Source organism: Mustela nigripes, chromosome 2, assembly GCF_022355385.1.
Source record: "Mustela nigripes isolate SB6536 chromosome 2, MUSNIG.SB6536, whole genome shotgun sequence".
Lineage (NCBI taxonomy): Eukaryota > Metazoa > Chordata > Mammalia > Carnivora > Mustelidae > Mustela > Mustela nigripes.
Window position 1 is genome coordinate 73301857 of NC_081558.1, and position 22800 is coordinate 73324656.

General features: G+C 42.2%; 1 protein-coding gene across 2 annotated transcripts in view; it reads right to left on the bottom strand.

Moving 5' to 3' along the window:
• Positions 1 to 16989, bottom strand: part of TGFBR2 (transforming growth factor beta receptor 2) — an 89668-nt gene extending 72679 nt beyond the window's left edge. Inside the window, exons 1-2 of one of the 2 annotated variants that reach the window (XM_059390791.1) lie at positions 16791 to 16989; positions 8413 to 8466 (exon numbers count right to left, since the gene is read on the bottom strand). In XM_059390791.1, coding sequence (XP_059246774.1) covers positions 8413 to 8466; positions 16791 to 16884 — 148 coding nt within the window. In that variant the 5' untranslated portion in view covers positions 16885 to 16989. The remainder of the gene's footprint in view (positions 1 to 8412; positions 8467 to 16790) is intronic. The other variant, XM_059390792.1, reaches the window with a different exon arrangement.
• Positions 16990 to 22800: the final 5811 nt, after the last annotated feature.

Sequence of the window (22800 nt, forward strand, 5' to 3'; positions counted from 1 at the left end):
AACTAAACAGGAACAAACTTGGGAGTTAGAGAAAGTGGACGGTCCCAGAGAGAGGAAGGGGGGCAGGTATACTACAAACCATGTTTCGCAGCTTGGTCTGGCTGCTAGGAAAGTCGCAAAGGGCATTATAACAGAACATTTTAATCAGTGTATATCTCTTTTATATACCCCCTTTTTAAAAAAAAGATTTTCTTTATTTGAAAGAAAGAGGGAGCATGAGCAGGAATATGGGCAGAGGCAGAGGCAGAAGCAGGCTCCCCACTGAGCCGGGAGCCCAGTGCAGGGCTGGATCCCAGGACTTTGGGATCATGACCTGAACTGAAGGCAGACGCTTAACTGACTGAGCCACCCTGGCGCCCCTCAAGTGATTTTCTTATGTGACTCAAACTTTAATAATGTTTTGGGATGAGGCAGGAATGATCAACATAATTGGTGTCAAGGTATTTGGTTGCTATTGTACAAATTCTCCTTGGAAGGTCATTTTTAGCTTAATTTTTTAGTAGGAGTTTCACGAATTCCTATATTTTTAAAGGGTAGAAATCCTTTGCCAATGGCCAAGAGCACAATAAGTTTGAAGGAAGATCTGTCAGAAGACCTGAGGAGAAGATTTCTTGAGAAAGCTGAATTTTTAAAGGGTTTTGATCCCACATGGCAAAATGAATAATGATTTCAGAAAAGTCAAATGTAAGAAAGTGTATCTCCCTTTAGGTAAACTACCAGTGAAATCAGTAATAAATAGTTCCTTAGATCAGAGTTAACAGTTGTGGATAAGCCTTTCCTTCAGAAAATCTCGAAGCTAAATAGATACAACACACACACAAAAAATAACTTTTAAGTCAATATAGTCCTACAATTTAATTTCTCTTCCTAGACTCTGATTTTTTTTCTTTCTTATTCCATTTATATATTAAGCACCACCAATGTACGACATCCGAAGAAGGACCATTGCTGAGATGTTCAAAATTCGGATATTTTTCAAAATATAATTATATCTGCCTTAAGAGAAAACAGTATATACAAATTACCATTTCCAAAAGGATGATATAAAGGGTAGTCCTCTAGAATATTTACTATGGCATCCCTTTTAGATAAGAAGTACACAAAAAGGTAACACTGAAATGTATTCTAATTTGAAGGTCTCTCCACTTTCCATATAAATTCATGAACCTAGTCATTCCTTAACGAAGCTGATCTCTTCTGGGAAATTTTCACAGAGGTGGAAGGATCAGAATAATCCTTAATCCCAAATCCACTGGAAAATCATCCTGATGAATAATGATGGAAAAGAGGAGAAAGAAGTCCATACTATACAACACAGGAGCTGATTTAACCTCTTTCCTTAACCAAAATGGAGTAAATGACATCATGACTCAACTTCCATTTTGATGCTGTGGGCGAAATGACATTCTATAGAACAATTCGCAGGCAGGCAGGAGTATCCGTTACCTTCATGTGGCTAGCAAACAAATGCAGTTTCTGCTCATGAAGGTGATTCTTTACCTTTGCCTTTGAAAATGTCAGTCAAATAAGAAGGCTTTGCTACGCCTCAAGATATAAGTTCTTTTATATAAAAGTAATTTAAATAAATCCTAGATGTCTGTGTTTCTTCTGTTCTGCCAGTCAAAACAATCGTGTTCCTCTCCAAATCTTTATTCAGACATTCATCTTTAAGAAGTTCCGGGAAAGGAAGCCAAAGACAACACTTGACCCCCAGGCCTATATGGCGAAGACACACCCTTCCTGTGTAAAGATGTCCATCTCCCTGATTATGTGAAGGACCTTGAAGCTCTGGAGAAGAGCAAAACGACAGGGCTGAGGCAACTACCACAGTCTTTTATAAATGGCAACCTGTGTCTACTGGTAGGCATGACATGACCCTCAAAAAGGCAGACCACACAGTGTATAAAAGAAAAACTGCCCCACAAGAGAAGGAGAAAAAGAAAAATGACTCATTACATAGCCTTGAACTCTAGTAAGACTCAGGGACAAAGCCCTCAGAGAAGTGTGTCTCGAAGAAGGGAATTCTCCCGTCCTCAATATGGCTTCTGATTTTTGAGGCAAAGAACAGGGCTTCTGATGTGAACCCTACCATCCCCTCTTTACAAGTTAGCTATGGAAATATAAAAACACAATAAGACCGTAGTGTTTGTCTTACATTTACCTAGAAAATTAGGCAGCAAGGGAACATGAGATCAAAAAATGGTAAAATGACAGAAACACAAATTTGTGAGTCTTTACAATGCCTCAGACGGTTTCATCTTTCTGGGCTTCTGTTTCTATATTATCTGTAAAACAGGGTAATTATACCCACTCAGAGGGTTTTTCCAAAATTAAATATGACATCCAGGTGAAACAGTTTACATAAAACACTCTATTAACATAAGGGACTATTAAAAAATTATTATAGCCAGACATGGTCAACATGTTTTCTTCAAAGTTATCACACCAGCCTTTTTTCCTTTTTTCCTACCAGTGCTCTTTCCCCCATAAGCCTCAAAAAGAATAAAGTTATTCAAATCCCTGCTCTTTTCTGTTTTCCTGACACTAGTTTTTTATCTGCTTGGACAGGCTGGCAAATGACTATTTTTATGATGTTTGTTGTGCTTTTCATATTCACTTAACAGCCATTTTAACAACAAAGGACATTTTATATGTTCCCAAGAGATATGTGCCAGAGGAGGCTGTGGGCAGAAATGTTCCCAAACATCTGGATCTTCCACTGCAGCCCTGGTCACTGCTGATAAAGGGCACACAAGTGGCTGCTTTCAACTACCACCTCCAGCCCCTTCATTGGCTCTTAACTTCAAGGCACTTCCATTCAGAGAGCACAAGTGCCAAGGTGGGCTCCACGGTCACTTCCTGTAACTGGGAAGAAGTGACACTGTATCAGTTTTTCCCAAGATTTTCAGGGACTCCCTCTAAAGACTCTCTTTTCTCATTATTATTACCATTAATATTAACTGAAGTACAGTTGACATTCAATATTATATATTAGCTTCAGGGGTACAACAGAGTGATTGGACAGTTGGCACCTTACAAAATGCTCACCATGACTTGCTTTAACATAAGTTCCCTTCCAGAACTTAAAGATGAATGTCTGAATCAAAGTAGAGAGAGAAAAACAAAACTGTTTGGACTGGCAGAATATGAGTCACACAGACATCTACCATTCAGTCAGTCACTTTTTTTTTTTAATATTTTTCTTTCTTTATTCGACAGAGAGCACAAGTAGGCAGAGAGGCAGGTAGAGAGAGAGGGGAAGCAGACTCCCTGCTGAGCAGAGAGCCCGATGCAGGGCTCGATCCCAGGACCCCGAGATCATGACCTGAGCCGAAAGGCAGAGGTGTAACCCACTGAGCCACCCAGGCGCCCCTAGTCAGTCGCTTTTAAGAAAGAGTTATACCTTGAGGAGTAACAAAGTCAATAAGCTTGGAGCACAGGTAACTGTAGTTCCAACAGTTATTCAAAAAGTAAAAATGAGACTATCAAGAAACCAGGTTCCTTCCTTACCCTGAAGATACAAGTATTACATTAATAAGCTGGTAGCTGGTAACAGGAGACACTCTTGAGTTGGCCAAACGTTTCACACAGCGCTGCATAAGTGATTACGTAACGGCCACAAACATCCTCACCAAAGGCATCATCAAAATCTTGAAAGAGAAATGTTTTCAGCAGTTCTGAAAGCTAACCAACAGTACATCAAATTAAAAGTATTCTATCTCAACCATTTCTCTTTATAATATGCCACAGAATATTAAGACAGAAAATTCTTGTTTCATCTCCTGATTCCCTGAGATAGTGCAGATAGGGCATTGTTAGTCCATGCTTAAGTAATGTTATGAAGTCAGGAAAGCTCCCCAATTCCCCTGGAAGAGGGGCTCCCTGGGTGACAATCCAGCTGGAAGAGAGGCAGGAGCATGTCTGGAAACTGTGCTGTTAAAGTCAGGAGTCACCTTTGCAACGGGGGATGTCTTCCCTCAAGCAGGTAGAAAGGTGTCTTCCGACGCTCTCTACTGCACATAAACCCCTTCGTTCAACTACCCCTCCTCCAACTATCCCAGTGATAGGAGATAATCTACAATTCATAAAAAAGTGAAGGCAGGAGTGGCACAAAAAAATCTTGAGTCAGATAATATGATTTACTTTATGACTTTTTTGGGCGCCTACCGGCATAACACGTTGGGTCCTCTACAAAAGATTCACACACAAGAGGAGAGATGAATCAAAGACAGTCTGTGACGGATGGAAAAGCAACAGGCCTTAACACCCACAGACTGCAGCCCCCCCCAAATTCACAGAAGCTAAAGACTGAAGGCACAGGGAACCTTCCCTGCAAAGAGAGACTTACACGCATCAGATCATTCAAAATTTCCCACAAGCTCATTGTTCCCTCAAGGTGGCTTTATAATAAATGACAAAGCCCCTGATGACACACTTGATGGTGAGAAGGTAAACAGTCTAGGAAAAAAAAAAGCATATACAAATTTAAATATAAATACAGAAGTAGAAATATAAATTATTTATATATGTGTGTGTGCGTGTGTGTATAACCTATAATCCCGTCTTGGATTTATAAGCAGTTTCTCTGGCCTTTAAAAGTAATGAATTCTAAACATCAACAATCTTTCAATGAGAACGCACAGAGAGTGCCAGGGAAGAATCAGATGGGAGATTCTCCATTAAAGAATTTTCATTCTAATAACGGGCACATGCATACAGCCACACACATAAAGTCACCTGAGTGTGGAAGCCAGGCTTGTTGGTGAGGCTGTGAAGAGGAAAAAGGAGGGAAATCTGACTGGTATAACTAACTGAAGAGCCAAGAGAGGAAATGACATCTACTCAGGTGTTATTTCAGCATGTGGAGGATTGTAGGGCATGGGTAGAGAATGGGAAAATTGGGATAACAGTCACCAGTTAGAAAATCTAAAAGCAGAAGCATGTGTGAGGATGTCCAGTTTAAAGGGAACTAGGGCCTGAGACATGTATAAGAGCAGAAAGGGAAATGGGGGAAAGGCTTGGCCTCATTCATGCATGGAATCACCTAACTGGTCCTGTGACCCCAAGATGCATCTTCAGAAACAAGGATATTGACACAACCCCTGACCTCAAAGAGAAAGTCAGGGCTGTGTAATCAGTCACCTGGGATCCACAGAGAAGATCATGGAAGGCTCTCTATCAGGGGCCAGCTATTCAAAATGTTATCTGGGGAGAAGATTTAACTGATGGCCATTGATATGTATTAAAGAGAAAAGGGACATAAGGCATCCATAGGCAGAAACCAAAGAGCTTCTCACACCAGACAGAAAACACGAGTTCAGACTTGCATTGTGGTAGCATGATTTAAGAGTAAAAATGAAACCAAATGGTTATGTATTTCATGTAACAGCATTCCTGTTGTAAAAATTTGTCTGATTCCGAGATTCTAGGTAATGAGATTTACAGTTATTATGATGAATAAGTTGAGATTTGATGCAAAAGGCAGCAACATGAGATACAGGTTTCTATGGAAAGTTTTTTCTGTTTCTTTTTTCTTTTTTTTTTTTTTTTTTTTTTTTGGCCGAGTACAGTTACAGTGTCAGAAGGAAAAAAAAATACGTAATAAAATCATTTGAAAAAAGTCAGAAAGAGTTGTGAGAACTGATTGCTGTTACTGGCTGAGACCAATAATTCTTAAAGGCAAAAGTAACGAAGGTACAAAAAATTGTCTTACAATGAATAAAATACCACTCACCGAAAAACCCACTGGTAGCATGATCTGAACAGACTAAAAAAATGTTGATGGATTCAAGAAAAATTCAGTGAGTTCTCACTCAGCATCAATGAAATAAGTTCCTCAAGGTAGAAGATAAAAAGTTTTTTAATGCCGAAGACTAGAACCATGTCCTGAAAAGCCTGGCATTAATTCATTAATTTATTGGGTACATATTTTGTACACAGCAGAGTGCTACATGCCTTAAGAAACACCAAGGTATAATAGCTCTTAATTAAGGCCTACAAATGGCAAGGCAGTTCTATGATTAAATGTCTAATGAGTAAACATGTTAAAAATGTTACGGGTTCAGCAGAGAAACGGATCTCTAGGATCTACAGTTTTGGGTCAAGGGAAAGAACCATGGAAGATGTTTTGGATAAACAGACAGGATAAAACTGACTCACTAATTGACTTGACTTGCTGTCAGAGCATTTGCTTCTGCTAGCCTCAGTGTGTTCATTACATACAGTTAAAAGGGGGTCTTGTAGCTAGGGAGGAGTCAAAAAGCCCTCATCATACTAGAAGTTACTCTTCCTGGAATCCCTGTCTTCCTCGGGGACAGAAAGAAGTCTGATCTGATTCACCAACACTACTGCAGGTCCTTCGATTCCTCTGTGGAAGATGCTTTAAGGCTACTGGGGCAGCGTGTCGCAAACGTCCAGGCATATGTACACGAATCCCCCGGGGATCTTGTTAAAATGCTGGTTCTGAACAGGCCCAACATTCTGCATTTGCAGTAATTCTCAGTGATGCAGGTGCTGCTGGGTCTGGACCACCCCCTTTGGGTAGCAAGGTATTAGAACCTTCAGCTACTGTTATCAGGGGGTGATATGAAAGCATCTTGTTGGGGCCAGAATGCTTGAGCTCCCGATCTGAACCTCAGTGCCTATTCTAACGCACGATAGGTAGATGTTAAGTGAGGCTCACGAAGGGGTGAGAAGTTGGAACAAGCCGGACTTCCCAGAGGTGATGGAAAACAGAAAACCGCAAAAAGGAAAAGACGGGCTGGTCTGGGGCTCCTTGGAATAAATTAATAGGTGATGAGAGAGGCAATATAAATTATATAATTAATTATGACAGAAACTATAAGAATAAAAGAGTGCCCAGGAAGGGCTGCGATTGTTAGAAACTGTTTCACAACAATGTAATTTTTGGGATTCCAGAATAGTGAATGGACAATGCGACGCCAGTTGTTGTAATTGTTGTTTTTCCTTTTCACACATCTGAGGTCAAATTTTATCATTGTTTTCCCCCAATACAATGCCTTTTAGAGAACAAAACATAAAAGTGATATGAAGTAACAAGACAGTCATTCAAAGCAATAGTTAGATTTCTCCTCTGTGATAACTGGTGTATGCAGACCATACAGAAATGCAATTATGGGGCTTATAGCTACTCCCCTGCCGAAAAAAGCAGTCTGCAATCTGCCAATCTGTAGCAAATTCTGTCTTTTCTGAGAATATTTTAAGAAAAGTGGTGGACAGATCTTTGAAAGGCAAGAGAAGACTAATTATATTCAGGCAAGTTTCTTTTCTTTTCCCCCAAAACACAGAAGCTCCTTTAGGACTTTCTTTTCCTAGACACAGCAAAGCATTTCATAATTCTCTTCCTCAGGAAAAACTTTCACAGATTCTTCAACCAATTCAGAGGAAGGGAAGAATGAGAACACCATAATTAACAAAAAAGAAATGGTATTACCACCAAAACCAAATAAACCTTTTTTTTCAGCAAGGAAAAAGTGCTAGCTCAAGTAAACATGCTATTTAGTCAGGGTGTATGCTCAGGCACCTGTAGCAGGAAATTTTCAAAATAACTATGGCTTCGTTCTCTTTTTTCAATAGTAGTCATCTCTGACAAACTCCAAGTGGATGTTTGCAGTATATGTCTGCTCTGTCCTGTTATGACTTTTGAGTTTTCTACTTCGATTAGTTAAGGATTATGTTTTTACATTAATTTCAATGGTTTCCTCCACTAAAGCTACAAAATGAAACATTTCAGGACAGAAAAAAACTGAAAATCTCATCTAGTCCAACTCTTGGCACTGTACCTAGACAAAAATGAGAACCAGTGAGGCCAAGGGACTTGGCCAGATCACCCAGACACCCTGGTTGCCAGTATAACACACTTTAGTCTTCACCAGCTCTCTTGTAGGTAGAGTCTTCATCTCAAACTAAGGGTCAGATCTGGGTTTCATTCAAGATCGAGGTTCTGTGATAATTACATATTTACAACTTCTTCTCTACTTGGCATGGGGCCTCTGAACTAGGAAAAAAAATGAAGGGTTTAGCTAAACCTGGAAAAAGAAGTTTGTGTTTGGTGATGTAACAATGCAGACTTCAGTCTCCGTATGGGAGTGGGTGGTAGAAGAGGAGGCATTTCTATTTATTTTTCTAGGCCAAAAAGCAAATCCTACCATTAAGCATAGATTTGGGTCTTGTGAATGTTGAAGCTTTTAAATTTCAGGGGCACCCTAAGAAAAAGAATATAAAAATTAAGAATAGAAATTAAGGTATGAAAGTGAATACTTAAAATTTAAAATGTCGTCTAACAAATTACAAATTTTAAAAAGCTACAAATACCACAAACATTAAATTTGAAAAGAAACGATTATTTTTATTACTAAACTGCCTGACATGTCTCTGAGATATTTTTATTACCTTTTTTGATTGCACACTCTTTGATTGCGTCTTCCAATGATATTTTGTAATAGTCTGTATAGAGAGAATCGAAAAATAAATCAGTCTTTCCTCTAGAACTGTTGATCCGAACTCATAATTTATTTTTGAATAGCTTGGAAAGAGTTTCAGCTTTATCATTCATTTTAAGTGATATACTATAAATGTTCTGAATTGCCTCTAAATTTGGGAAAACCTCTATCAAGTTCCTTTTATATGGTAAGCTATAATAGTCAAGGCACAGCAAGATTTCTTAAATATTCTTGGACTTGATTGACACTCACTAACCACATTGCCAGTCTCCCTTCCAAAGCCAGGATATGGGTCTACACCAGGCATAAGCCTTAAAAGTTATATTCCATTCACTTATGGTGAATCCACCTTGGCATACTATATATATCCCCCACATATTTATGCATCCTTTAATTCCCCCAATCCTTCCAAACAAGGTTTAGTTTTGCTCAGAATACCTAAAAATTCCTTGACGGCATAAATACGCCACGATTTGACAAGTGATGTATATATTTCATTCTCCCATTGAGGTCACTAGACCGGCATGACAACATTATTTTATTTAGCTAAAGAAATTAAATGGGATAATAAATGAAAAACAATATAGCATTAGAAATATGTTGGATATTACCATTATTTTTCTTAACCCCTATGTTCTCCCACCACCCATGCTACAATAGAGAACAGTTTATGTCAACTGAGGTGACCTAGTCTCAGTATAGTATATAACAATTGAAGGCCAGGTCCCTAGACCAGACCATCTTGGGTCCAACCCCAACATAATCACTTGATAACAGGGCAGCCTTTGCTAAGTTTTCTAAACTCCAAAGTGCTTATAATGAGTATTATAAAATCTACCTCTTCTTGGAGTTGATTTGAAGGTTAACTAAAGAGAAGAAGTGTTCAGCACAATCTAGGCAGTGGAAGATATTGGTAAGTGGGCTCCATATATTAGTGGGAAACTGGTCCAAGAAGGCTCACAAATGCAGCTTCCTCAAGAGAGGGACACAGCTCCCCGGAAGCATGGAGCCAATTCAATTTCCCTACGTGGAAAAGTTTCATAGAGTTTTAGGATGACCACTAGTCATCCACAAAGCAGCAGAGTGAGTTTCCTCCAAAGTCAGGGAATCCTCTAATGATTTACAGCTTTCACAGATAAGACCTGCTGTGGCATAGGCTCAGAACATGCACCTGACCCCATATTTTCCTTCGAAACATTCATGTTTGTTCTGCCAACTCCCTGGCTCTCTAAAATGCATAGTTTTGACAACCTTATACCTTTTATAGTGTCAGAAGGGCTTTTTACTTCTTAACACTCTTCTAATGTTCTTGTTTTCCTTACAGAGCTTGAGAAGGCCATGGATCACTCAAATAAACATTTACAATATTAGAGAAAACATCCAGAGAAGTTTCACCTTGCCTAGTGTTTCCAATACATGTAGGAAATGCCAATACAGCACTGGGAAATCTTTAAAAAAAAAATGTGTTAAGTGAAATAACGGACAGGACAAGTCAAATTAATAGAACTAAAGTTTCCTTCAAGAAAATACAAATTATGAAAAGCTGAATTTCTCAAAGAAGATACAACGTTATGATTACAGAAGGAGTCTTAGCTTTTTTGCTAATGACCAGTCTCTCCAGGAAGAACAGAATAAAATCAACAAAAACCAATCTGGTGCCCCACACCTCTGCAAAGGAATGTTGTTCCAACGGCACTGGAAGACTCAGGGTGAGGGCATATGGAGGCCCACATACCAAAGATCAAAATACTGGAAATTTATAAATCAAGTGGAGAAAATGTCCCATAAAATAGGTTTTGTCCTACCTTGACTGGCAAATGTATCTTTGTGATACTTTGGAAAGCCTAGTATAATTATCAAACTCGTAAACTACTCAAGTCCTTTTCTGGAACTGATAGCTGTGGGTAAACATTATCCCAGGCCTGGCCAGTAATACCTTCCTCTTTTCACTGCCTGCTCCATCCTATATCAAGTGGGGCCTTGTGAGATATGCATGGACACCCAAGTTGTAACACATCCCTGCACACACCCCACATATACACAGCTCCCCCGTAGCCACCCCTTAGATGCACAGAGGTACCCCAAAGTCCATATAGCCTGTAAAAGTTAACCCAGGGCTATTCGGACAGTGAAGTGTTGTTCCCAGGTACCTGAAATGTGATCTAAAAAAGGGAGGGATTTGGACTCAGAGGCCCAGAGTTTTCTTACCCCATGGACAGGGGTCTGACTTGAGAAGACCAAAGGCAGTGCCCTCTAAGATCCAGGGCAGAGGTCCCTTTTGCCCACATACTAGGCCTATATTTTAACGGAGTTGAAAAAATTGAGGGGAGGATCTCATCATAAAAGAAGAAAGAAAAGAAAAGAAGAAAAGGAGAAAAGAGAAAGAAGGGAAGGAAGGGAAGGAAAGGAAGAAAAAGAAAAAAAAAGGAGAAGAAAGAAAGAGAGAGAGAGAAAGGAAGGAAGGAAGGAGAGAGAGCGAGCTGCATGTCTTGACAGCAAACAGCCTTTTCCACCTATATCCTCACATCCTCAGAAGTCACGGGCATTTACTCTGCAACTAAACCCATTCTAATGAACTAAGCTTCAGCCCTGTAAACAAAACAAGGATATTAGGGAACCCTTAAAAGCCTAAAGAGGAGATCTTGAGTTGACTACATCTAAGGAGGCTAGCTTCATGTTGAGTGCCAAGACCTAAAAAGCTGATCACAGCAAGTAAAAGGCCAGATCCTATCATGAGGAGAAGAATCTTAACCACCTACAAGTTTTCAAATTAGTGGGACCTCAAAAGTCAAATCATCCCATCTGCCTGTTATGTTAGACAAATTCTGTTCTTTCTGCCCTCACCAACGGTTGTTTGAGACCTGTACACAGATGCTGGACCTACGTGCCTGGAATGTGGGATGTACGATACACAGCTCTGAAAATGGTGCTTGTCCCTCTGCTGTAAACAGTCGAACCATGGGGTCACATGAGGTGGGTCCCGCCACCTGGACTCTGTGATCAGATTAGGAAGAGTAGAGTTTCCTTCTAAAGAGATGGCCCTATCGTGATTTTCTATGGTACAGAGATACTCAGGAAGGAGGCAGATCATGCAAGCCAAGCAAATCATGAAATCAGGAGCACTGAATTGATGGTATCAGATGGTAAATTTCCCCTTCTCAAACACGAGGACGCCTTAGCCCCTCCCTAACTTCCATCTCAACATAGGTGCTCACAGATGGATTTTGTGAAAGCGCCTAGCTGAATGCAAACAGGGCAAGCTGAGAACGCATGCACACCCACCCACACGCACACGCACCCATCCCGCCCCAACACATGCACGCACAACCACACACACACACGCACGCATGGGCAAACCTCAAGAGACCTTGAGCAGACTCCACCTTCCCCATCTAGAAATAAAGTTAACAAATCTTATCTTGCAGACTTCTTCTAAAGATTAAATTAGATAAGTCATGTCAAGCAGCTGGCTCAGAGCAGATTTTCAAATGTTGGTTTCCCTTTTCCCCCACTCCTCCCTGAAAGGAGCCAGTGTGCCTGCTCAGCATTCTAAACCTTTCTGACATGCCAGGCAGGAAGGGAGAGTCATCGTATTGCCTCGGTTAGAAGCAACACACACCTGGGGAGCAAAATGTGACATGAAAAAGAGGTAGTACAAAATAAGTGGTGAGCATGCACACCCCTAGTGCATATCTGCTAAGTCACTTCCACTGAAAATCATGTGTTAATTTGGCCGAAGCTACACGTGAGGAGCTGGAGGGCAGAAGCTAACAAGGTGACAGAGTTATGCCTTTATGTGGAAATTGGCTAAATAATGCCATGCTCTAGCCAGGAAGTATGTTTCCTCTGCACCCTATTTTAAACTGTTTTGGTGGTTTGCATCAGACCTAAATAATACCCACACTGCTCTGCAGCAGACAGAAGCTGCTTACAGGGCCCACACTTCCCTTTGACGGACTCTGCTTCACCGCTTATAAACCAAAACATCAAACCCTGATGAAAAAAGAAACTTAAAAGCTAAATTTAGATTTTCAGCACTTCATTTTTAACTAAAGTCTCCTTTCGACAACCGTCTAGAGAAGAAAAAGAGAGAGAGAGAGAGAATTCAGTATTTACTGGAAAATTTCTTTGGTGAAACCCTCAAGTTCTGGAATGGCTTAGAATGTCTTACACCAATTCAAAATGTATAGCTAAAGGGACTGCATGAGAGCTTTCCAGCATGTTTGTCAGAAGCGGAAGCATCTTTTTCCATATCTCATCAGAATAAAAAAAAAAAAAATACACACCAATTACATACTATAAAAACAGCCAAACTGCTTACTTAGATCAGAGTCAAAACTAGTAGCTAACTAGTAGAGTAGTTAACTACTAGTAGTTTAAATAGAGTCATTAATAATAAACTACTAGTTAAATTACTCTACTAGTTAACAACTAGAGTAGTTTACTACTCTAACTTAGAGTTACTACTAGTAGTTAACTACTCTATGTTAAGTTAGTAAAAGGAAGATTTTACTATTCAGAGCAAACTCCCAATAGATAAGGGCTGCCTGGTTGTTAAAATGGTTGCTCTGGATTGTACCAGGAGCTCAGCTCAACGTTTCCTGGGTGCTAGGTGTTGTTTCTGGTCCTTCCAGAAGCCCTGGATATGGAGAAATTAATAAGACACGCCTCCTGCTTTTGAGAGGCTTGACTGGCAAGGGAGTCACATAAAGATATAATTTCAGCTATTGTTATGAGCTAAGAGAGAGGCCTGTCCTCAGGAGGGGATGTTTAGCTCAACCACTAGGCATTCAAAGGGGTTTCCTTGGGCAGATGACACTTAATTCTGAAAGATGAGGGAAAATTATTCAGGTGGTTGGAGTTCCAGAATGACAGCAGCTTGAACAAAGGCCCTACTAAGCTGCCCAGGGACTGTGTATATAGGATGACCAGGATACAGTGGGAAAGTGTGAGCCTTGGTGGGATGTGAAGTCTCAGAATCAAATGGCAACCAGGTCATGGAGGATCCTATTAAGGTCTGAGTTCGGAGTTAAAAATAATAATGAATGGGGTGCCTGGGTGGCTCAGTGGGTTAAGCTTCTGCCTTCAGCTCAGGTCATGGTCCTGGGGTCCTGGGATCGAGTCCCGCATTGAGCTCTCTGCTGGGTGGGGAGCATGCTTCCCGCCCCCCCTCTCTGCCTGCCTCTCTGCCTGCTTGTGATCTCTGTCTGTTAAATAAATTAAAAAAAAAAAAATTAAAAAAAAATAGTAATAATGAAAGCTGGTATTTACTGAGCATTTACTATGTGGCAGGCACTGGGCTAAGCACTTCAAAGCATTATTTCATTTAATCTTCACCATAACTCCAGAATCCCAATTTTATAAATGGGTATGGGGGTTAGAGAAGGAAGGGGGCTGTGTCCCCTTACACAGCCAGTAAATGGACGCTGGGTCTGGAACCCAGGAGGCCTCCATTCCAAAACTTGTATCTCAAAGCTTCTCCTAAAAAGAAAGATTAGATGGGCACATTGGGTCCACCACACTGGCTACAGAATGGAGGACTGGGGTGGGGGCCTATAACATGGCAGGCATAGAAAAGAACAGATGAAGAAAAAGGAAGACATTCAGAGGGACTGAGAAAAAAACATTCAACTTGCTTCCGTCCAAGTGCATTCAACAATCAAACACCTCTTGTAAAAGGGGAGTCTAGAAAATAAACCACCAGTATTCATTAACGCTCCCAAACACACAGGGTTAAACTATGTGCCCTGGTCTTTGCCTTTAACACCCTTCCATCCATTCAACTGTCTTATTCATTTTGGATAGTGTCTCCAGGTCTAAGTCTCCTGCCTGGTACAAGAAAATGCTCTTTAAATACGCTGAGAAGGACCAATTAGTAATCGCTGTTTTTTTTTTTACAATGGCACCGATGAGGTGTCATTCTTAATTGGAAAAATGGGGTTAAAAAATAAAGAAAAATTTTAAAAGTTGTGTTGATAACTAAGGATTATAAAACTAAAATGGAAATCATGTAGCAGTTGAGGCAGCTACACAGACAATAATAAGGACTCATCACCATGGGGTGCTACCTTGTAAAAAAGCACTAAATCCAAAACAGGATTTCGTATAGACCACAACTGATGTTACTAAAGGAAGTAGCCAGGGGGGTCAAAATTTGTTTTCTGAAAAGCCATAGACTAAAGATCAGATTCTAGTCCTAGTAATCACTAGTCTCTGACCTTGACAAAGATAAATACATAATTAATATGATTTTAGGTAAGAAGTTTATCTGTATGTTACTTTTACCAACACTGAGTCCTCAACAGAAATCTCTTGTTAGGTATTTGATAAGTACCAGTCACATTTTCCAGATCTGAAGAGTTTTCTAACATTTAAGATTTCCCCCTAAAGAATCATTACTTAATTTGGGGCATCGAGGAAGGGTGAATCTACAAAACAAAACAAAACAAAATTTAAAAGGCTTTAAGTACATTTCTTAGTGAAGTTTGTTCTTATACTGAAATCCTTGGCCCACTTATCAATCTATGGAACAGAAGATGGACTTTTTGGGGGGCCTAAAAGGCATCTCATTTCCTCATATCTTATCACACAGGAAGATATTTTGAAAAGTGTCTTGACGGTTTAGCAGTTATTTTAGAAAAATCCTGAAACTGCTTACTTATATGGAAAATTAAAATGGAAGTGGAAGTAGATATCTCGTTTTCATTATAGCTACCTTCAACCTTCCAGTATCTTTGAAAATTTAATTTCAATTGAATGCAAATTCCAAAATGATTCCTTAGTTCAAATTTGGAAACTTTAATTCCATCAAATATGAAATCTGCGGGTTGTTTAAAACTGTTCAAAAGCCCAAATAAAAGGCCACTAGGCTTTTAAGTTAATTGTTTAGAAATGTGTATATAGATGAAATGAAACTGACTCATGAACTATTGAGTCTGGAATTTGAAAATGCATAAATCATCCTTGTAAACAAAATCTAACGAAATCAAGGTCATTTGATTTCCTTTTTTCCTAGCTTGAAACAAAAGTTTTAATGATTTTTTAACATATTTTTGTTGTTTACAACAGTGTTTCTTCCTCATGCCATTCAAAACTCCCATCTCCATGCCACCTTCAAGAAGAAACGTCATTTCAAAAAGTTCTCAATTCACTTCAAATACTCAGAGGCCTACCATTTAGAACCTGGTGCTTATTTCTTCTAGGCAAACCTAAAGGTAAGTCTGTCCGTGGCCCTGGTAAATAAAGCAAGCTCCTCAGGGTGATGTGGGCTATCAGGGCATCTCCAAGTCACCAAAGGGGAAAGAGAGCAACAAGATGTCACAGATGAAGGGTATGTAAAGTTATCCAAATCTAACCATTTTACAGATGAGGAAGCTGAGGCCCTCAGGTTCCAAGTACTCAGTTAACCCAGGCCCTAGCTGCAGATAACTGGGTTATGCAGATCACCGCTGCCAAAAAGTAATAATTTTCAAAGTCTCAAGGGGGTTCGGTACTTTCCATAACAAATAATTAAGAACTCAATTCTTGCATTTTTCACCTCCGAAAACGTCCAGAGATGGGGAGCTCAGGGACAGTTAGGAATTTAACCTTTCCTTTTCCCTCAAAGGACAGTAGCAGAGAACCATCACCTCCGGCAAGGCAGGGCTGTCTGGCTCCAGGCAACATCTCCAGCACCCAACACCTAGCACCTAGTGGGCACCGAGTTAATAATTCCCTGCCTGCCACCTGACAATCCCCGCTCCCTACCCCACCTACGCCCAGTCCTTGGTGGAGCCAGATAACTTTCTTTTGCCTGGTTCCGTGAAACTTTCTTACAGTGACTTTAGGGCCGAGAAGCGGGCCTCGGGGAACGTGCGGCGTCTCCCCAGAGCCCAGGCTGGAATCGCGGGCCACTGAAGGGAGAGTCTGGCCGAGAGCTGGGTGGGCACGCAGCATCGCCCCGGGCCGCGGCGACCCCAGGTGCGCCAGCTTCTTTGGCGGCCTCGGCGGCCTCCGCTCTGGGCCGCGGCTCCCCAGCCTTCTTCAGATACCCAAGCAACTTCTCAAACTTCCCTTTCCGGGGGTGGGGGCTCGCCTCGAAAGAGGCCGGCACAACGCCTTTCCTGCCCGCACAAAGGGGGCCCGACGTGCCCCGCGCCCCTTCCCCTTTAACTTTCCTCCTCTTTTGAAAGAGAAACTCAGAGCCCGGCGCCTCGGGGAGCCGCGCTGCGTGGGTGCTGCCGAGGGAACTTTCCCGTTTCCGCCCGAGCGCCGGGCGCCCGGGGCCGACTGTCAAAGCGCAGCGGGGACCCCCCGGCGCCCCGCCGAGCCCACCTGGAGGCCACTCACCCGACTTCTGAACTTGCGGCGGGATCGTGCTGGCGATGCGCGTCCACAGGATGATGTGCAGCGGCCACAGGCCCCTGAGCAGCCCCCGACCCATGGCAGCCCCCGCCGCTCGTCATAGACCGAGCCCCGAGCGCAGCGGACGGCGCCTCCCGGAGCCCCGGCTGCGCCTCCGCGCCGCGCCCTCTCGGGACCCCGCGCCGGCCGGCCGGGCAGATGCGCGGGCCAGATGTGGCGCCGCTCGCCTGCCGGGAGGGGGCCTGGAGGCCGGCGGGGCGCGGGGAGGCCCCCGGCGGCCGAGGGGAGCTGCGCAGGAGGCCGGCTCCTGCCCCTGGCGAGCGCGCGCGCGGGGGTGTCTTCGGTCCGTGCGTGCGAGTGACTCACTCAACTTCACCCGGGCGCCGCGGGGGAAACAGGAAACTCCTCGCCAACAGCTGGGCAGGACCTCTCGCCGCCCGAGAGCTTTCTCCCTCCACTCGGCTTCCAGCCCTCCTCTCTCTCCTGACTGCCAATCATGTCCCTGAGACCGGCCCCTCCGAGGGCTTTGGCAAACTTTCAGCTGCCCCCACCGCCCTCGGGAGTTCCTGGCTCCAAGTATTTACCCTGGCGTGACTGAGGGCACGCGTTTCAGAAAGGAGCTGAACACACAAAGTGTATACACTTCCAGAGCTCCCCCAGGGAGCATCTTCCGCCTCCCCAGGACCTTCTTTGCATTGTTCCCAGGTGCTCCAGAACTATGTTTTCCAGCTCCCAAGAGTGGATGCTGAAATCGGAGTTGTGAGTACATTTCTGTTTCAAATCGAATAGTAAGGATTGCCTCACTGAACTTTGGTTTCGATTACATAGACACACGCCGCCACATTGTAAAATGTTTTGCTTACGGTAGGTCGAAGTCCTGAAGTTTTTTTGTTTGTTTGTTGGTTTTTGTTTTTTGTTTTTTCCCAAACTTTACTGTTCAAATAGGCCACCTGAGTATCCTGTGAAAATGCGGGTTCTGATCCTGGACATCCATGGTGCCACATTTCTGAGGCGCTCTGGAGCACTGCCTCCCTTTTGGAATTGCCTCTGCAAGAGTAAAAGAACAGCTGCCACAAAGTGACAGTGGTGGGACATTTTATGTTGAGACTGTATGGAGTATGGCAGAAAATGTAAATGGAAAAGTGGCCTGGGAGTCAGCTCAGTGCCGGGGTTTGCATTCCAAACCCTGCGACCAGAGACAACCCTTAGTTTCTTCTCTGTAGAAGGGGAAACAAAGGCAGCAGGACAGGATAGACTTTCAGCCCTCCCTTCTTGCTAGGGCGACCAAGTTTGCCCTCAGAGATCCTGAGGTTTAAACCTTTGAGGTTTAATTATTAAAGAAGCCCCTTCTTCTTCCCCATGCACCTTGGACTGGTAAAGAATTATATGCTCCTCTTACTTCCAGCTCTCAAAGACTTAAGTTCTGTATGGTCTGCTGGCCAGGAGATCCTCCAGTAGGCTACACAATGAACTTCCTTTATCTGAGAGAAAGATTATTTGCCAAGGCAGGTGTCCAGGCTGGCTGGGAAGAAAAGCAAATAGCTCTCCCCGGAAACCCAACTCCAAAATACGTCCCTGTCAATCTAAGCATTCATTTGTTTGATCCCGGAAACTTCAAGTCTCCTCCCCATTGGTCCCCCCAACACTGAGGGGCCCCTGAATGTCTCTTAGGAAAAGACTACTTTCCAGCTCTTGAGTTCAGGAAGGTCAGGGAAATCAGGAGCGCTGGGCATTTTCTTGCTTACCAAACAGGTTTCCTGCTAATGCAGGAGCCACTTTAGTCAAAGAGTTGTGCTCAAAATCTGCTTCTTGCCATTTCCTCCACTTACACCCTGCCCCTACCACTGCCATCACTAGGGCGGGAGATCTCCTAACCACCCATCCCCAGTCATGGGCATTCTGGGCCCAGTCACCCAGTTTCTTAGCTCAGGGCTGAAGTCCGCTTTTCAAAATGCAAACCTAATTATACCAAGCCTCTGATTAAATTCATTCAATGGCTTCCTACTGCTCTTGAGATGGAGGTTCGAAACCAGATCCTTCAATGCCCTTCCTCTCTGGTAACCTTTCACTGGGCTTCTCTTCCTCTCCAGCTGAGAGCCTTTTCCAGATTCATAGAGCATACCCACGATTCCTCCTGCACAGAGCTTTTCCCAGGGCACCCTTCCCCTTTCTCCTTCCTTCCTTTCCTCTTTACCCAGCCAACTTCTGGTCTTGCTTGGACCCATCCTAACTTCCTGGATGAACAAGCTTTCCCTGATCTTTTATTACAGGTTCTCTTAGCACCTTATGCTTCTCATTGCAAGCCCTTAGTACAGCTTTGGTTTTGTGATGATTTTGTGTCATTCTTTCACGTCTATTCCTCTCCCTGACTCAAGTCCAACTTTTCTGAGGACAGGGATTACATTTCCCCCTCGGCTCACTGTTGTATCCTTAGTACCAAGCACATAATAGGTGTTTTAAAAATACCTATTGGATGAAGGAAAGAAGGAGGTCGTAAGGATTCAGAAGAAAACTGGGCTTCATCGACCTTATTTCACAACTCTGGAGAGGGCATTCTGTTACCTACTGAATTGAGATGTAAACAGGCTAGATTTTAGCTAAGGGTGATGTCACTATTACTTCCTTTTCTTTAAGAAGGAGAAGTTTGTGGGGGTTTTTCTTTTTTTCTAAATTTGCCCAAGTTCCTCCAGGCAGTATACATATACTTCCTTATTCCCCCAAACACACTGAGAGGTAAATAAAAATGTCCAAGGGATTCTAAAGGCTTTCTTCTCTATACTTATTGCCAAGACAGATGTTTTTCGCTGTTAGAGGACAGGTTTCAGATACTCAAGTCCACGGTGGAGTATTTAACTGGTGGTCTTTGTCATCATGTATCACGAATGTTGATTTTAATTTTGTTTGCCTTTAGCATTTCTGACTTAATCCCCAATCTCCTGTGAAATCGAGAGTCTGAAGTCAGCATTGCCAAGTGCAAACTCATCCCTTAGAAGCCATCACAATGAAATCAGAGACATGTAAACTCACACATATTGCAATTTGGTGATCTGAAAAATTTGTCAATATGACCTTCCTTTTGGGATTCTCACTGAAAGAGAAGTCTGATACTCTCCATTAAAACTTTGTTTTCAGAGGCGCCTGCATGGCTCAGTTGGTTAAGCCACTCACTGCCTTCAGCTCAAATCGTGATCCCTGAGTCCAGGGATCCAGTCTGGCAGATGCTTCTCCCTCTGACCTTCTCCCCTCTCATGCTCTCTCTTACTCACTCTCTCTCTCAAATAAATAAAATCTTTTTTTTAAACAACAACAACAACAACATTGTTTTCACACAGAGTTATGTATTTGATGCAATACCATTTTCCGCTAACATACATATGCAAAAATTGGGCCATGTGCAGATAGAAACAAAAATTAAAAGCTCAGCTCAGAACTTAAAAAACAAAGAGAGTAATTTTTAGGCCCTTACCAAGTTGAAAAACAATAAGACCCAAGTCAAGCCAAAGTTGAACAGCTTGAGTGTCTCCGTATTTCCAGTTCCATGAACTCTGAACTCACGAGACAATTGGACTGAATCAAAACGTAGTTAATCTAAGCCCTGCATTTTCCAGTTGTGATGAGGCAAGAACTTTCTACTCCCCTGAACTTCTTGACATGCAGCTGTTGAGGTTACTGGCAACCAAAGCAGTTGACGGGAGACTCCTTTCCATATAAATCAAGCGTTCTGCATTCTCAGCTCTTAGCTCCTGACCAATTTTCCTTCTCTTGTGAAGCAGACCAGATGAGCACTGAGACAATAGTGAATGTGGGAGGATCACTCCCCCTCCCCTTTCAGACTCCTACACAGGTTCGCTCCTCCAGGAGATAGTCTGTGATTCCTCCAGCTTAAACTGACCCCTCCTCTCCCAAAGAGAACTCTAGGAGCATTTAGTTTATTTAGTCATATATATTTTTTAATATGTATCCCATTCTGATATGGTACGTTATAACTATTTGTCAGTTTCTGGAATCCTACCCCACCAATTATAAGGCCCTTAGAAACATAGATTATTCCCTTTACAACCTTGAACCACACTTGGTGCCCGACAGTACTCCATGTATGTTTCCTGTCTTCAATAAGGGAAAAAATGAGAGGAAAAAAGGGGGAAAATGAGAGTATTTATTTTTCTAATCTATCCCCTTGCTTGCAGTTCTTTACAGATTTAATAAAATCTGCAAGTACACTACTTGTTTAGAGAAAGCATGAATAGTTTCTTTTGGAGAAAACACAGCTTTGTTTCAAGTTACAAAAATAATATATGGTAACCACAGGTAGAAAAAAAATCTGAAATACAGATAAGCCAAAGGCAAAAAATAAAGATCCTTTACTCTCTCACCCAAAGATAATCACTTGTTAACATTTGGGAGCACGTCCTTGCTGTACTATTCTAAGCTTTGCTTTACGGGTGAAGAAATTGAGGATTACAGAGATTAAGAAGTTGGCAGAGGTCACATAGCTAGTGAGGGACAGAACCCAGGTTTAAACAGAGGCCTGTCTCTAGCTCCAGAGTCCACACTAGAGAAAGATGACAAAGGGGTTGATGGTAACCAGCGGACCAGCCTGATCACCACAGTATCTTGGGTGACTAAAGGTTGATTAGAGCCATCCCTTACTGTCACTACTTCCTCATCTCGTATTCATTAATCAACCCATGGCAGTCACTTCTCCATTGAAAAGTTCTTTAGTTCAGCTCACATCTTGTCTCAACTTGTACAACCAGTGGGCACGTTCCAGTCAGTGGCTTACCTGCCTTCTTTCGCTATTGCCTTGGATACCACTCGGATGCTCACCTCTCCTCCTTGCATTCTTTCTTCTTTGACTTCCGTGTTGTTTTGCATTCTTATGTTACGGACTGCATAATATTACCCCCCCAAATTCATATGTTGAAATCTTAACTGACAATATGACTATATTTGAAGGTAGGAACGTTAAAGAGGTAATGAATGTTAAATGAGTTCATAAGGTTGGGGCCCTAACCCAGTGTGACTGATATCCTCACAAAAAGAGAAAGGGACACCAGGCAAACACACACAGAGAACAGGCCATGGGAAGATATACTGGAAGGCAGCCATCTGCAAGCTAAGAAGAGAGGCCTCAAGAGAAACCAAACCACCAACACCTTGATCTTGAACCTCCAGCCTCCAGAACTGTGAGAAATAAATTTCTGTTGTTTAAGCCATCCAGTCTGTGGTATTTTATGACAGCAGTGTTAGCAGACCAGGACACATCATTTCCTGCTTGCTTTTCCAGCTGTTCCTTCTCAATATTTTAACAAGTTTATTTTCCTCCACTCACTGGTCGGAGGCTAGTCCTTACCACTTCTGTTCTCTGCCCCTCTCATCCTCCCTGGGAGCACATCTATTTCTATTGCTGCACTAATACATGATTATTTCAAAATCTAATCATCAAGCTCTATTTTCTCACCTAAGCTACCATTATTCCAATCACCTACTCCACTCTTCATAGATGTTATACTGGGGTTGCACACACTCATTATTCTAAAATTGGACTCCAAAATGTATGTACCCTTGGTACATTCCCCGTATTTAGAAATGACTCTATCTCCATTGGGTAACCCAGTCTAGAAACATTAAAAATCAGCTAAAAATTTGCTTCTATTTTACCCTCCTGAACTAAGTAGGCATTGTGGTCTATCTATTCACTTTCTATGTATCTTTTGAGTCTGTGCTGTTCTCATACTATCACTGACATATTTTAGTTCTGTCTCTTATAACTTCACAGAGGATTCCTTCAGTTTCTTCAACTGTTTGCCTCTCTGGTTTTACCACATCCCACTACATCCTCCACTGCGACCAAACAGTCCCCTCCTAAAACACAAGAATAACAATCACATTTAAAATTATCCAACAGCTTCCCATTGCCTTCAGGATAGAATTTCATTTATGCCGATCCATTTATGCATCCCACCAGCATTTGATCCTCCACTATGACCCAAAT